Raw genomic sequence first — 14,695 nt, forward strand, 5'->3', positions numbered from 1 at the left:
TTCGAGTGAGGTGGGGTTGGCTTTGTCAATTTGGGAGTCATCTGCAGAGAGATGGTGGTTGGATCAATGGGATCTAATGAGATCCTGAAGAAAGAGAGAGTGGAGAGAGCTTAAGAGAGCCCAGCCCACAACAGAACCCTGCAGTATGCCTACTCCAAGGGGATGAGACAAGGGGAACTATGGCAGAGCAGCGGAGAGAATACCCAAAGAGTAGTGTCAATGGTGTCAAATGCTGCAGAGACTCAAGAAGGATGAGCACTAAGAAAAGGCCATTGAATTGAGCAGCAAAGACACAATTGGTGGCCTTGGAGAGAGTTGTTTTTGTTAAGTGGTGGGCTTGGAAGCCAAACTGCCAGAGACAGAAATGATTGGGAAGTGAAGAAGTAGAGGCAGCTCATCTAGACAGCTTATTATAAGAATTCGGCTTGGGGGGGGGGGGTTAGCTTGAGGAGGTGGGGTGGTAGCACAAAAGATGGAGGCATGGGGATGGGGAAGGGAGGAATGTTCCTAAGCATCTGGGAAGAAGCAAAGGAGCTATGGCTTCAATGTGATTCAAAGGTCTTCTTTTGGTCCAGAATAATGAAGAACTTTACTCAGCAGCAGTTCTCTGAATGAAGGGCCATTGGGTGTCTAGGCGTAGGAGGGATTTTAATATTTAACATATTTAATATAGAGAAGTCCTGGGTGCTCTGCTCTAGTTTTCTGTCATAGCCCCATTTGCAATGTGTAGGTGGGGTTATTGTTACCTTCTTGTATCTCCTCTGCTCCTCATCCTAGTAGGTTCTTTTCACCTGAGGCATAGATGTGCCCCTGCTAAAACCTTGTTAGTCATTTCCTTTCAAATACACATGGCAGGGATCTTTATCCTACCTCCAGGTTCTTTGTTGCAGCCCTTGATCACCTTCAGGAAGCAGGCTCCTTGTGTCTGACCCCAAGGCAGCTTGCTAGAATGCTTAGAGGAGATGACCTCTGGTTTCTCTTGCTCCAATTGTGGTCTTTGTTCCTTAGGAAGAGAATGAAGTAACGGAGTTCTTCGTGACTCTGGAGAAGGATCCCCAGCAAGAAGATTTCTTACAGGGTCGCATGCCTGGCAACCCTTACAGCAGCAATGAGCCAGGCATTGGGCCTCTCATGAGGGACATTAAGAACAAGATCTGCCAGGACTGTGATCTGGTGGCCCTCCTGGAAGATGATAGTGGAATGGAGGTAAATGCACGGAAGTCCTGGCAGCACTACCCATTTAGTCATTTAAGTGCTTCGTGTTGGTGTTTTCCAACTAAAACACCGCTGTCAGCTGGTAAAACATCTCAAACCTCACCCGGGGACCATTTTGTGCAGCAGATTGGGCCAGGAAAGAGAGGAGGCAGTTTTTAAGTAAACTTAAAAGCTTTTAAAAAGTAAGGAAAAGGGGGCAACTAGATGGCGCAGTGGATAGAGCACTGGCCCTAGAGTCAGGAGGCCCTGAGTTCAAGTCTGGCCTCAGACACTTAACACTCACTAGCTGTGTGACCCTGGGCAAGTCACTCGACCCCAATTGCCTCACCAAAAAAAAAGTAAGGAAAAGAGTAGGAATTTGTTGCAGACTAGTGATGGAGAAACACTACTTTGAGTGTTCTCCTTAATCTCCATGGAGGTGTACCTAGTTATGGATTGGATGCTTTCCGATGGGAAGAAGACCTCTTTGGCCTGACTGCAGTCACATTGCTTAAAGGAGAAAGATGGTGGAAGGACTGGTGAGGAAAGAGACCCGCTTATCCCACTTGGCATATCTCTAAGTTAATTTAGGCTCAGAAGTGTGAAAACATTGTGCCCTTAGCAGAGACAACCTGTTTGCTTTTCTGTTCAGGGTCTCATCTCAATGGTGTGATGAGTCTCTATCTGTTTCTGACTCACATGGAAGTCATTAGGAGTACCAGACCATTTACTTTTCCTTTCAGCTCCTGGTGAACAACAAAATTATCAGCTTGGATCTTCCTGTGGTAGAGGTTTACAAGAAGGTCTGGTGCCCCACAAATGAGGTACGTTCCTGCTTGCTTACTCAGCGCTGTGATGCTGGGGACCTGTTATGATAAAAGGACCTTGTATCAGCACTTACAGAGCTACAGCTCTCCAGCTTGGGGTTGGTGGGATGGAAACCAGTCATCTTGTCCTACTTTTGAGGAAATTAGCTGCAGACTAGTAGAGGTATAAGAGCTTCAGGAGATTAGAGGACTTTACCAGAGACGTGAGGCACAAGCTTCCTCTAGCGTGGCAGCCGTGAAGATTTGGAAGGCCAGCCTGTGCTATCTGCGAGAGTGAGCCCTGTGACCGTGCACACTTTTCTGCCTCCCTCCTCTTCCAATTGAAACCTTTTTGCAGAAGTTAATCCTTAGCATTTTCTGGGACAGTGATTGATCTGTAATCCCTGGAACACTAAGCTGCGTCAGGCAGTGGCACCCCTATTTTACAAAACCCTGGACAGGCACTTCTTGCTCTGGTGTCAGGGAAGGGGAGCAATACCCTGGGTCTTCTTTGGGGCCCTTTAATTCTGCTCCTTTACTCTCAACAACATGAGAATATTTCCATGCTGTCCTTTCCTTCCTCTCTCCTCTTTAGTCTGTCCCCTTCCCTCCATTCCTGTTCTTCTCCCATCCCGCTTTTTGATCTGGTGTTTCTCTTTCCCCAATATGTTCCTTATTTTGTAGTATCTCTACCACCCTTGGTCCACCTTCCCTTGAGCGCCATCATGGGCTTTGCACTCAGTTTTGCCTGCCTGGCTGAGCTGTGGAACACCAGAATTGTGGAGCGTCAGCAGCAGGGAGCCCTTTCCTTTGCATTTCTTTTATTAGCCAGGCTTCTGGACTTTGGTTTCAAGTCCTTTTGCCATTCTGCAGGCTCATAAGCACGGCTTCAGACTGGCTCTGGTTGCCTTTGTCTCGTGGGGCTTTGGGTGTTGATGGGCTGTTCGTCTAGGTTTCTTGTACTGCTCATTGCTGAGGCTTTCCTGTTAAGCATGGCTCGGCCCACCTGGGGCCTTCTGACAGCTCCTCCCTTCCTCAACTCCTCATTCCCAGAGTTGGAGTCGAACACTTCATTGTGAGATGCTGACAGGAGAGGGGCTTGGGCTTGAGCAGGCTAAAGAGTTAAACCCCTGCCTCTTATGAGGCTGTGGTTAGAGCCCCCACTCCCTCCGTAGGCAACGGGCGGGCTTGTCTTTAATTAAAGAGCCCTTTCCTCTAATTAGCTTCTCCTCTCGTGCTTTCTTGGGCAGCTCCTACTCTTGCTTCAGGGGTCTGCCTTCTCTCTGGAAGAAATGAATGGGTGGGGGAGCTGGATTTTAAGGGAAGTTCTAGATCACTTCTGACATGAAACAGCTGCTCTCTAAGGCTGATCATTGATGTGGTATTTCATGTGAGAGGAGAAATGGAAAAACTCCCTTTTGCCACACACACACACACACACACACACACACACACACACGCCCTATGCATACACATATGTCTGTGTGTATATATACATGAGGATAGTAATAATAGCTGCCATTTACATACAACTTTTAGAGTTTGCCAAGAGCTATATATCCACACACAGATATAATACACACATATTTCATTTATGTAGAGGGACACATACACACACCTGCGTGGAATGAGAATAGTCTGAGCCTCCCAACAACTCTGTTAGGTCGGTACTGCAGGTGTTATTTCCCCTATTTTACAGATGAGGAAACTGAGGCTCAGAGAGGTGAAGTGACTTGCCTAATAAGCGTCAGAGATGGAGTTTGATCCTAGGTCTTTTTGGCTTCAAATCCAACATTTTATCCACTGTGCCCAAAGTTCTCATCTAACATCCCTTGGTTCAATGAAGAAACTATAGAAAAGGTTTTCAGTTATTGTTTAAATGGATTGTTCTATAAATTAGTGTTTATGCACAAAGGAGTTCATTTCATTCAGGCTTAGGCAGGAGCTTGGTTCATCACCAGCTATCCAACAGACAAACATTCATTGGGGAATCTGGTTTCTCAGTAGTGTTGGGTTTTCGTCCTCATTAGTGCTGTAACTCAATGCAGCATTATGTGGGGCATGCCTGTGACTCTAGAGGAGAGCCCTGTGTCAGAGGCGCTTATGTTTTATGGCAATTCAGACTCTGGCAAAGTCTTGGTAGTGAGGACTGTGGCATTCTGGACTTGACTCTTCATTCTTTGTCACAACAAAATGGAGGTGCTTTCCTCAAGACAGAAATGATCCTCAGTCCTGCCCCTCAAGTTGAGATCTTAAGGCCCGACAGGATTTACCATGGAGAACAAGAGCCAGGGGTCCAGGTGAGTCTGCCACAGAAGTGAATGAAGTTTTCCCACTTTCTCTACTCAGGGAGAACCCATGAGGATCATCTACCGCATGCGGGGCTTGTTGGGTGATGCCACCGAGGAATTCATTGAGTCCCTGGACTCCACCACAGGTATAGTTTTCTTGGAAATGCTGTTCCAAGTGACCTCTGAGGTTTGCAGTCAAAGAAGAGGGTCTCCACTTGTTGGCAGAAGCCTTGTTGAATTATTCTGAGAATGTGGAGGGGTCGCTTTCTTTATAACTCGGGAGAAACTTGGCACTGCCGTAGTAACCCGTCTCATTCTGTCCCAGTGTTATTAGACAGGTGGTGAGACACAGCTTTCCACGGAGAGCTTTTATAAGCATAGCCATGCACGGAGTTCTCATCCATTTTTGTTTGTCAAAGGAGAGAAGCCTTTCTCCTTTCCCCTTAATGCTTGTGCCTTCTCTCTCTTGATTCTCTCCGGTTTATTCTCTATCTCTTGTTTGTACTGTTGTCTGCTTGTAGTCTCCCCGACTAGACCGGGAGGGAGTTCCTTGAGGGCAGTGACTTTGTCTTTCCTTGTATCGCCAGCATTTATCACAGTGCCAGGAACCTAGTAGGTGATTAATCATGCTTATTGACTAATGAATGATACCCATCTCCTCATCAGTGCGGAGTGCATTTACTTTGCACGAGGCCCTGTGCTAGGTAATACAAAGATGAAAAATGACATAGGCCTGCCCTCAAGAAGCTTTTTTAGTCTAATTGAGGAGAGGGGAGTAGAAAACAGCCACGAACAGAAATTTGTATGATTCATTGTAGAACGTGATAAAGGCAGATAAAGGATAGCCAGTTAAAATGTATAAGGAAGGGGGCAGCTAGGTGGCGCAGTGGATAGAGCACCGGCCCTGGAGTCAGGAGGACCTGAGTTCAAATCCGGCCTCAGACACTTAACACTAGCTGTGTGACCCTAGGCAAGTCACTTAACCCCCATTGCCTGCAAAACAAAACAAAACAAAACAAAACAAAAAAAAAAGAAATAGAACCCTTGGAAATCTGGTTCCACCCAGATTGTAGGGAGGCTTCCATGCCAGGCTGTGTTTTCCTTTTATTGGCAGTGGGGAGCCCGGGCTAGCATAGATACATCAGAGTCAGAAGGCTTCACTCTGATTAACACTGGCCTTAATTGCTCCCATTGTGGGTATTGGGGTTTGGAGTATGGAACAGAACAGTTGAATAGAGTATCCCTTTTTGGGCCCTTTTGAGTAATTCTCTGTTTATTGTGAGGAAAGGTTGTAGGTAATGAAGATAGCTGTAAGCCCAGCTAAGATCTTTCTCCTTTCCCACACATCCTCACCACTACCTGGTTCCCTTCTCCTTAGATGAAGAAGAAGATGAGGAAGAGGTGTATAAGATGGCAGGTGTGATGGCCCAGTGTGGGGGCTTGGATTGCATGCTCAACAGACTGGCTGGGATCAAGGATTTCAAACAGGGCCGACATCTTTTGACGGTGAGTGGTGCTCTTGTGACAGTGATTCAGATTGGCTCCAGAGGGCAACATTTTGTCATGAATCCTTCTCTGATACACAGAACTCAGGAGGCAGACTTTGGAGCCATACAAGTTCCCAAAATATTTTCTGCCTTGTTTCATCCATACCTTTAGGCAAAAGAAAATGATGTATTACTAAGGAAGCAACACAATGACTCTTCTCTTGGGCTTCCCTATGGTCACTGCTGTGTAGGAACTATTTACTTGTCTTTTCTCCAACCAATAATTATACTTAAGCTGGCTTGTAGGACTGTTGTAATATAACCTTTTCATTTTCCTCCCCTAGGATTATAGTTAAAGCATTTATCCAACCATTCCATTAGCATTTGTTTTATTGGATTTTGAGGATTTACCAAGGCCTCACAAACATTTTCTCCATCATTTGAACCCTCCAGAGATATGAGAACAAGTAACATATTATAACAAGGCTGAGCAAAATACAGAGAGCTTGCCCCAGGTCACATAATGATTGCCAAGGACTCTTTGGATCCCTTTGCTTCTCCCTCTGTAATTTAGGGAATACCACAGATCATGAATTTTATCATCATTTCCACATGGCTGTTGAAATTGATAAAGGCATTTTTCAAAGCAGTCACACCTTAGGGTTCTGTTCATTGATGTTTGTTTTCCCTTGCGGTTGGCTGCTGGAATAGAGGGGATGCCCCTGACCCATGGAGAAGCCAGTCCTGTAGCAAAGCTACATACAACCTGGCTTAGTTTCCCAGCCATCCTACTGTATCTTCTCCTCCTCCTACCTCCTTCCTCCCTACCCCCACCCCCAGCCCCACCCCTTAGAGAATATCGTGGTAAGAGGGAGAGAAGTGATGGTGTGTGGCCACTTTGATTCAGCTGTGATTAAGAGTCTACTTTTTTCTATGTTTTTTTAAAAATCTAAATAAAATTTAATTGTTTATTAAAATAATTTTTTTCTTATCCACATTTCTCAGTTTGCTTAGGTGTGAAGTGAAATCTCAGAGTTGTTTGATTTTGCATTTCTCTTATTAGTGATTTGACACATTCTTTCATATAATTATTAATAATTTGCAATTCTTTTGAGAATTGTTTTTCTTATACTTAGAATATATCTATTAGGGAATGTTTTTAGGTTCTATGTTTTATTTAATTCCCTATGTATCTTGGATATCAGACCTGTATTGGACATTTTCCCCAAGTTCACTACTTTCCTTCATATCTTAGTTGCATTAATTTTGTTCATGCATTTCATGTCATATAAATTTTGTTTTTTGTAATCACCTCTGTCCTTTATTTGGTTAAGAATTCATATCTTAGCCAAAGCTATGAAAGATACATGGTCTGTTTTTCTCCTCTCTCTTTTTTTTAAATGTTATGGTCTTCAATATTCAGTTTGTGTGTTTTAATTTATTATGGTATCTGGTGTAAGTTGTTGGTGTAAGCCTAATTTTGATTGGACTGCTTTCTAGTTTTCCCATTATTTTCAAATGGGAAGTTTTTTCCTGGCTAATTTATTGAACCCCAGATTGTTGAGTTCTATTATTTCTATGTTTCTTTGTCTAATCTTTAGCATTGACCTATTTTTCTATTTTTTAGCAAAAATATAGCTGATGATTACTACTTTATAATATAATTTGAGATTTCCCCTTTTTATTCCTACCTTTTTTGGCATTTCCTTGTTATTCTAGATCTTTTGTTTCTCCAAATGAATTTTGTTATTATTCCTTCTAGTTTTATAAAATATCTCCTTGGTAATGGGATTAATACATCACTAAATCTATACATTAATTTTGTTGGAAGTGTCATTTTTATTATGTTGGCAAGGCCTAGCCATGAGCACTGATTAACTCCTTTTATTGTTTTATATTTCTTTAAGAAGCATTTTGTAATCATATCTTTACAGGCATTGAGTGTGCTTTGGTGAATTGACTCCACATATTTGATGGCTTTTATGGTTATTTTTAGCATGACTTGCCACTACTTTCTAAGATCAGTTCAGCCTCACAGACCTTAGCTACACACTACTTCCTCTCCATTTACCTGTTTTTTCTTGGCAGGTACTGCTTAAGCTATTCAGTTACTGTGTGAAGGTGAAGGTGAATCGGCAGCAGCTGGTCAAGCTTGAGATGAACACTTTGAATGTCATGCTGGGGACTCTTAACTTGGTAAAGAGACTGGACTGGAAATTATGTACATAAAGCCTTTGAAGCCTGGGGTGGGGGAGAGAGACCTTAGAATTCCCTCTGTGCTTCGGCTCTCTGGGGCGATTGGCAAAAAGAACAACAAAAACAACAAAACTTAAATTGATTTGCTAGGTTGACTTTGTGACTCAGGTCATTCCCTCCATCTCTGAAGCAGCCTTGGAGAATGAATGCAGTCCCTCTTCTGGCTCTTGCTGCTTCCTGTGGCACCAAGGGCCACATTATCCTCTTCCTGAATTTACACAAAGACAAGATGAGAGGACAGCCCTCTGGGTTGCCTAAACTAAAGCAGGCTTTAACTTCTAGAAACATAATCACCAGGAAGTGGTTTTGCTTCTTTTCAGAATCTAGCTCACCTCCCCCAGTCCTACTCTATTACTTCCCCCTCCTCACCTCATCCTGTGCTTTAGAGCCCTGTGAGTGGACCTGAGGAAGAGCCCATTTGGCAGGGGAGAGAGATGGTGGCTGTTTTCAAATATTTGAAGGAGTGTTGTGTGGAAGAGGGATTAAATTTGTTCCACTTGGCCCCAAAGGGCAGAACTAGATTGAAAGTTGCAGAAAGGCATATTTAGGATCAGTGTAAGATTAGAGCTGTCCAAACCTGGAATGGGCTGCCTCCAGGGAGCTAGTGTTTTCCCTCTCATTAGAGGGCTTTAGGTGGAGACTAGCTATTTGTCAAGGGTGTTACGAAGGAATTTTTATTTTGGTATTGTTTGTTTTCGATGACCTTTGTCATCCCTTCCAAACTTGGGAGTGTGTGAATGGGGAGCTTGGTTCTGTTGGCATGGCAGGTTCTGAGCCATGGACAGCCAGACAGTGGTAGCAGCAAAGGGATTGGGTAAGGGGCTTCTGGTTTTATCCATCAAACAATGGCATCTTCCTTCCCTAGGCCCTGGTGGCTGAGCAGGAAAGCAAGGACAGTGGAGGGGCAGCTGTGGCTGAGCAGGTGCTCAGTATCATGGAGATCATTCTGGATGAATCGAATGCCGAGCCCCTGAGTGAGGACAAGGTGAGGTCTGAGGAGAGCCCAGTCTGTGATGGTTCACGTTGTAGTGACTTATTAGGGTCATGCAAAGTCTGCTCCAAACTCAGCCTTACAGGAAGTGCCACCTAAACCAGATTAAAATGGCACCGAGAAATGTTTAACAAAGTAAATAAAAGTACATTACAACATAGACAATGGCAATCTATGATTTTCTAAGTATTGTGTTGCCCACAGGGATCTACTTGAGCTTGATACCTCTGCCTTATGGCATGGAGTGAACTGATTCAGGCCAGCTCTGAATCTCTTGGCTTAAGAGGAACCCAAATTGCTAATATTGTTACTTTGCTCAACAGCCACTTGGTTTCTCCTTTATCTTCCTGAAGTTTTGTCATCCCTGTCTGGGGCTCTGTCCCCAGACTTAATCCTCAGGGATTCCACATTTCCCTTGGCTCAGGTTAGAGTGCTACATCCAGACCCTTGAAAATATTGGAGAATTGAGAAGTGCTGCATCAGGCTGATGTCACTGTTCTTTTATAAACATTGCCATCCAGGTGTGGGACATGCTGGAGTTCTGAGCTCCTTGTCACAAGATGTCTTTCAGTACAGTCTGGGGGAGTTCCAGGGGGATTTCTGCACAGATATAGAGGAGACTTGAGGACTTCTGAAGATCCTTCCAGTTCTGAGAGTTTAGAATTCTTTTATTCCATGGGCCTCCTGCAGGATATTTTTACTGAACTGGCACATTAAGGGTTATTGCCTGTTGGGGCCAGTCAAGCTCTTGTGGGACTAGGCAAAGTCTAGTTGCCTAGAATAATGGGTTAAAATATATTTCCTGTACCATTGACAGGGCATCTCTTTTGCCCCCTCTTGGTTATTGTTTCAGGGCAACCTTCTCCTGACAGGTGACAAGGACCAGCTGGTGATGTTGCTGGACCAGATCAATAGCACTTTTGTGCGCTCTAATCCCAGTGTCCTTCAGGGCTTGTTGCGAATTATCCCCTATTTGTCCTTTGGAGAGATGGAGAAAATGCAGATCCTGGTGGACCGATTCAAGCCATACTGCAACTTTGACAAGTATGCTGCTCTGCATTTATGTAATGGAAGAGGATTCTTCCCAGAATCCTTCAGCTCACTGTCCAGGGAGGGAGGTGCACACTGTCTAACAGGGGTGTGTGTGTGTGCATGTGTGCGTGCATGCGCGCGCTTACAATGAAGGAGTTGGGTTAGGGGATTCCCCAAGGGCTCTTCCAGCTCTGGCGTTATGATTCTGAGGCTTCAGGCCCTTGGCGAGTCTTTAATGCTTGCTACTTTTCTCTTCCCTCCTAGGTATGATGAGGATCACACTGGTGATGATAAAGTCTTCCTGGACTGTTTCTGCAAAATAGCGGCTGGCATCAAAAACAACAGCAATGGGCACCAGCTGAAAGACCTGATCCTCCAGAAGGGAATCACGCAGAATGCCCTGGACTATATGAAGAAACACATCCCTAGTGCCAAGAAGTAAGGGTCAGCCCACATAGGGGCCTTCTGGGCCACAGCCTCCTTGCCTTCATCTGTTGGTGTCTTTTGTTTGTCCATCACTTTCCTTTCTGACATACCATCCCCGTCCTTCACCCAGTGAGCCATTCCTTGTAACAGAGAATAAGAAATTAAAAAGCAGCTCCGCACTGCCAGCCTGTAGCCTCCACCTCCACAAAGAATTCCTTGTTCATCTTAAAGTAAAGGTCTGGGAGCTCAGGCTTAGGACCCAGTTGTGGTCTGGAAATGATCCCGGTTGAGGTAAAGCTGCCAGAGTTCTTTTGGGGCGAGGGAATAATAAGAGCAGCCGTACTGCTAGGTGACACCAGTGGAGAGCTTTACGGTTTGCAGAGCTCTTTATATCTATTAGCTCATTGGAGTTTCTGGGTAGCCTGACAGGACAAGGATTGTGCGGCTCCTCAGGGCATTGATGGGCAGAGCCCAGTTCAGGGAGCGCACATTCCTTCTGAATCTGGGGAAATTCATTAATTTTTCTGAACTGCTGCTGAGGACCTCCTTTTGTCTTGCAGTTTGGATGCTGACATTTGGAAGAAGTTTTTATCTCGCCCAGCCCTCCCCTTCATCTTAAGACTTCTTCGTGGGCTAGCCATTCAGCACCCTTCCACCCAGGTGAGGAGCCAATGCTCTCTGCCCCTTGTACCAGAAAGAAAAGGAGCCCAGGAGCCAGCCTTCTCAGCTCTGCAGCTGAATCCCTGAGGGAAGCGGAGCAAGTCTTTTACTTTCCTCAGGTTTCAAGATATGTCTTACTGTGATTCGGTTGTTAACCTTGTGAGGAGGAATGTAAGATTTCCTGGTCAGAAAGGGACTGAAGAGGTCAGCCAGATCTTTCCTCTGTGTTCAAGGAACTCCTGAGATATCTTTTGCAAAGTGCTTTGAGTTCCTCGGGCAGCCCATGTCCCTGGAGACCTTGATAATCTTAAAAGTGAGATATGTAGCTGCCGATTGGTTTCTCTGGGTGGAACTGACAAAACCATCACTTCCTTCCACCGAACCTGTGACACTGGTGGCCAATGTTCTTCAGCCTGGTCACCTTTCTGTACTCTTGCTCAGCCTGGAGGCTTTGTTCAGAATGAGCCCCTTACCTTGCAGTTTGCTGCCTGACACCCTGATCCCTTTGCTGCTACTGCTATCCAGCTGGCCATAGCTCAGCACAAATTATGACTGGCCTCAGGCAGATTGCTGATTTCAGAACTAAGTGGTCCATCCCTCGGCCTCCAGATAGGTTTGTACCTAAACCAGTTCAGGTCTGGATCTGTAGAACAGGGTTCCTTGGTGAAGACAGTTCCACCCCATCTTGGTAACCCATCCTGGTAAGCAGCTTAGTGAATTGCTTACAGGGGGAGAATTCTTCATTATGTGTAACCCAGCTTGCTGTTGCTCTACTTTAAGCCCATTTCCTTTTGTTCACCGTCAGTGAAGAGAATTATAGTATTCACTTTGGTTAATCTAGCATCTCCCCTCCGAAGAGTTGCAGGTGTTTTCACAAGACCATATTATTCATCCTTATGCATTTTCATGCTGTTTAAAATCCCTGTTTTATAAACAGGGAAAAACAGGGAAATTGAGATACACAGACTTAAGCGTCTTATTCAAGGAAAACAGAGGTTAGAAGTGATGTCTCCTGATTCCCAGTATAAAGCACAAGCTACTAGAGTGTGCTGCTTTATCTGAGCCTTTATATCCATGTTCACCAGTATGATCTCAGCACCTCATGTAATGCCTGGCACCTCAGAAGCACTTAGTAAATGCTTTTTGATGAATTAAAGCTCTGAATAGGACTTTGATGATAAAATGTCATTGCTAATGGTGGCTTTCCTAGGAAAGTATTAAACATCCCTAATATGGGCACACATTTTGATATGAAAGTAGACATATTCTGGTCTTACTTTGTTCCAGAAATGGCTTCCTGCCCCCTTTTCACATATATTCTTTTATTGTAAGGGCATTACATCTTCCTAGGCTCCCAGGACCAGCACTGATAGGTTCCATCAACATATTTAAAGCCAAAAAGCACTTTCTTGCCAATGGAGAATGCTGTTTTATAGATTTGATTTTTTAATCTAATTGTTCAGCTTTCTTCTTTTTAAAAACATTTGATTTCTCCCATCTTCTCCCCACATAAATTGAGAAAGAAGGGGAAATAAAGAAGAACCCCCTTCAAATAAAAATGTACAATCATGAAAAACAAATTCCCACATTGACAAAGTTCAGAAGCATGAGTTTCATTCTGCATATTTAGTCCATCACCTCTCTGTCAAGAAATAGGCAGCATTCTTCATCATCATGCCTTTGGAATCATGGTTGGCCATTGTGCTGATCCAAGTTCCTAAGTCACTCAGAATTTTTTTTCTTCATAATGTTGTTATTGTATAAATTGTTGTGCTGGTTTTGTTTTCTTCACTCCTTCTCGGTCATTTCTTATGACGTAGCAGGATTCCATTCCATCCATATGCCGTGGTTACAGACGTGCTATACCATGCATCCACACCCCACTTGATGGGCACCCACTTAGTTTCCAGTTTTCTGCCACAACAAAAAGGCCTGTTATAAATATCTTTGTACACATAGGTCCTTTCCCTTTCTTTGATCTCTATGGGGTATAAACCAAGTAGTGGGATCACTGAGTCAAAGCGGTGCACAGTAGAGTAACTTTGGGGGCATCACTCCGAATTATTTTCTAAAATGGTTCTGCCAGTTCCTATCTCTGCCAAGAGTACAGTCATCAGCCAGTTTTTCCACACCCTTTCTACCATTTGTCATTTTCCTTCTTTGTCAATTTCACCAATCTGATTGGGTATGTGGTGGAATCTCAGAATTGTTTTCATTTGTATTTCTCTAATTATTAGTGATTGAGAATTTTTTTTCACACAATTAGTGAGATCAGCCTTTTCTTCTTCAGCTTATGACATCCTGATGCCTTTTCTTTTTCCTTGGTTGGTCCTGTTTTCTGGCTTGCCAATCTTTTGTAGATACTCTCCTCTCCTGATACTTTTCTGTCCTTCTAAGGAAAGAACCACAGGGTCTGATACTGAACATAGGATTTAGGGCCACACTGAGACCTTACAGATGATCTAATCCAGTTCTCTCGATTTTCAAAGGAGGCAACTGAGACCATTAAGGACAATGCCCTTTGCAAGGTTCCAAAGGTAGCAGGGGGCAGAGCCAGGATAGGAATTCAGAGTAGCAGTACTGGGTGTGTTAAGTATAAACTCAGAACCTTTCCTTTGGTGCTCAAAGCTTTGGGAGGTTGTGTAAAAAGTGTCTTCTCATTGTAACCAGAGCTATGTCTCATTCTGACCTTGTGGCAGGTGCTAATTGGTACAGACTCCATTACAAACCTGCACAAATTGGAGCAGGTATCGAGCGATGAGGGAATCGGGACCTTGGCAGAGAACTTGTTGGAGGCCCTTCGAGAGCATCCCGAGGTGAACAAGAAGATAGATGCGGCCCGAAAGGAGACTCGGGCAGAAAAGAAGCGAATGGCCATGGCCATGAGACAGAAGGCCTTGGGGACCCTGGGCATGACGGTAATAGCGCCACGCCGTCCCTTGCCCTTCCCCCTCAACACAACCCAGTCTGTGGTTGTGCAGTGTGTAGGGAGCTCTGGCCTCAAGGCCTGCTTTGGATGCTTCCTGCTTGTGTGGTCACAAGCTGGACCGGCCTCGGTGTCCACATCTGAAAATACCTCGGGGCTACTGGGAAGAGAATGTAGAGTGTTTTGAAAACTATAAAACAAATCCGAGTGTCTGTTCTCACCGTCGTGCTTACACAACAACTCTGAGATCGGTAGGACGAGCGTCATTCCTGCTTTACAGATGAGGACTCTGAGGCTCAGAAGTGCCACGGCCAAACCTGTGGGAGCTGGAATGCAAACTCGGGCTCTGGGTCTAAAACCAGCGTTCTGTCTCTTATGCCTGGCACTGCTGCCTCGCTAGCTACCCCCTCCCTTTAGCTCAGTGAGGAACGGGCCTCAGGGCATCAAAGCAAGCCTGGAAGGTGGATGGCGTATTGCTATCTCCTCGTAGATGAGGAAACCAGCAGCTTGCACAAAAGCATAGAGCTACTAACTGTCAGTTTCAGGACTTGAGACTGCTGCTCTTTGCCCTAGACTCTGCTGCCTCTCAGAGTCTTGCTAGGGGCCCTTAGGTCTACGGACTCCAA

General features: G+C 44.7%; 1 protein-coding gene across 2 annotated transcripts in view; it reads left to right on the forward strand.

The window, feature by feature from the left end:
• The window catches only part of UBR4 (ubiquitin protein ligase E3 component n-recognin 4), a 145,444-nt gene that overhangs the window by 109,374 nt on the left and 21,375 nt on the right, over positions 1–14,695 (forward strand). For both annotated transcript variants that reach the window (XM_043995493.1, XM_043995494.1), the window contains 10 exons: positions 1,009–1,206; positions 1,938–2,018; positions 4,350–4,437; positions 5,670–5,797; positions 7,867–7,974; positions 8,900–9,019; positions 9,879–10,069; positions 10,322–10,495; positions 11,044–11,143; positions 13,843–14,061. In XM_043995493.1, the coding sequence (XP_043851428.1) occupies positions 1,009–1,206; positions 1,938–2,018; positions 4,350–4,437; positions 5,670–5,797; positions 7,867–7,974; positions 8,900–9,019; positions 9,879–10,069; positions 10,322–10,495; positions 11,044–11,143; positions 13,843–14,061 (1,407 nt within the window). The remainder of the gene's footprint in view (positions 1–1,008; positions 1,207–1,937; positions 2,019–4,349; positions 4,438–5,669; positions 5,798–7,866; positions 7,975–8,899; positions 9,020–9,878; positions 10,070–10,321; positions 10,496–11,043; positions 11,144–13,842; positions 14,062–14,695) is intronic.

This window comes from Dromiciops gliroides, chromosome 3 (assembly GCF_019393635.1).
Source record: "Dromiciops gliroides isolate mDroGli1 chromosome 3, mDroGli1.pri, whole genome shotgun sequence".
Lineage (NCBI taxonomy): Eukaryota > Metazoa > Chordata > Mammalia > Microbiotheria > Microbiotheriidae > Dromiciops > Dromiciops gliroides.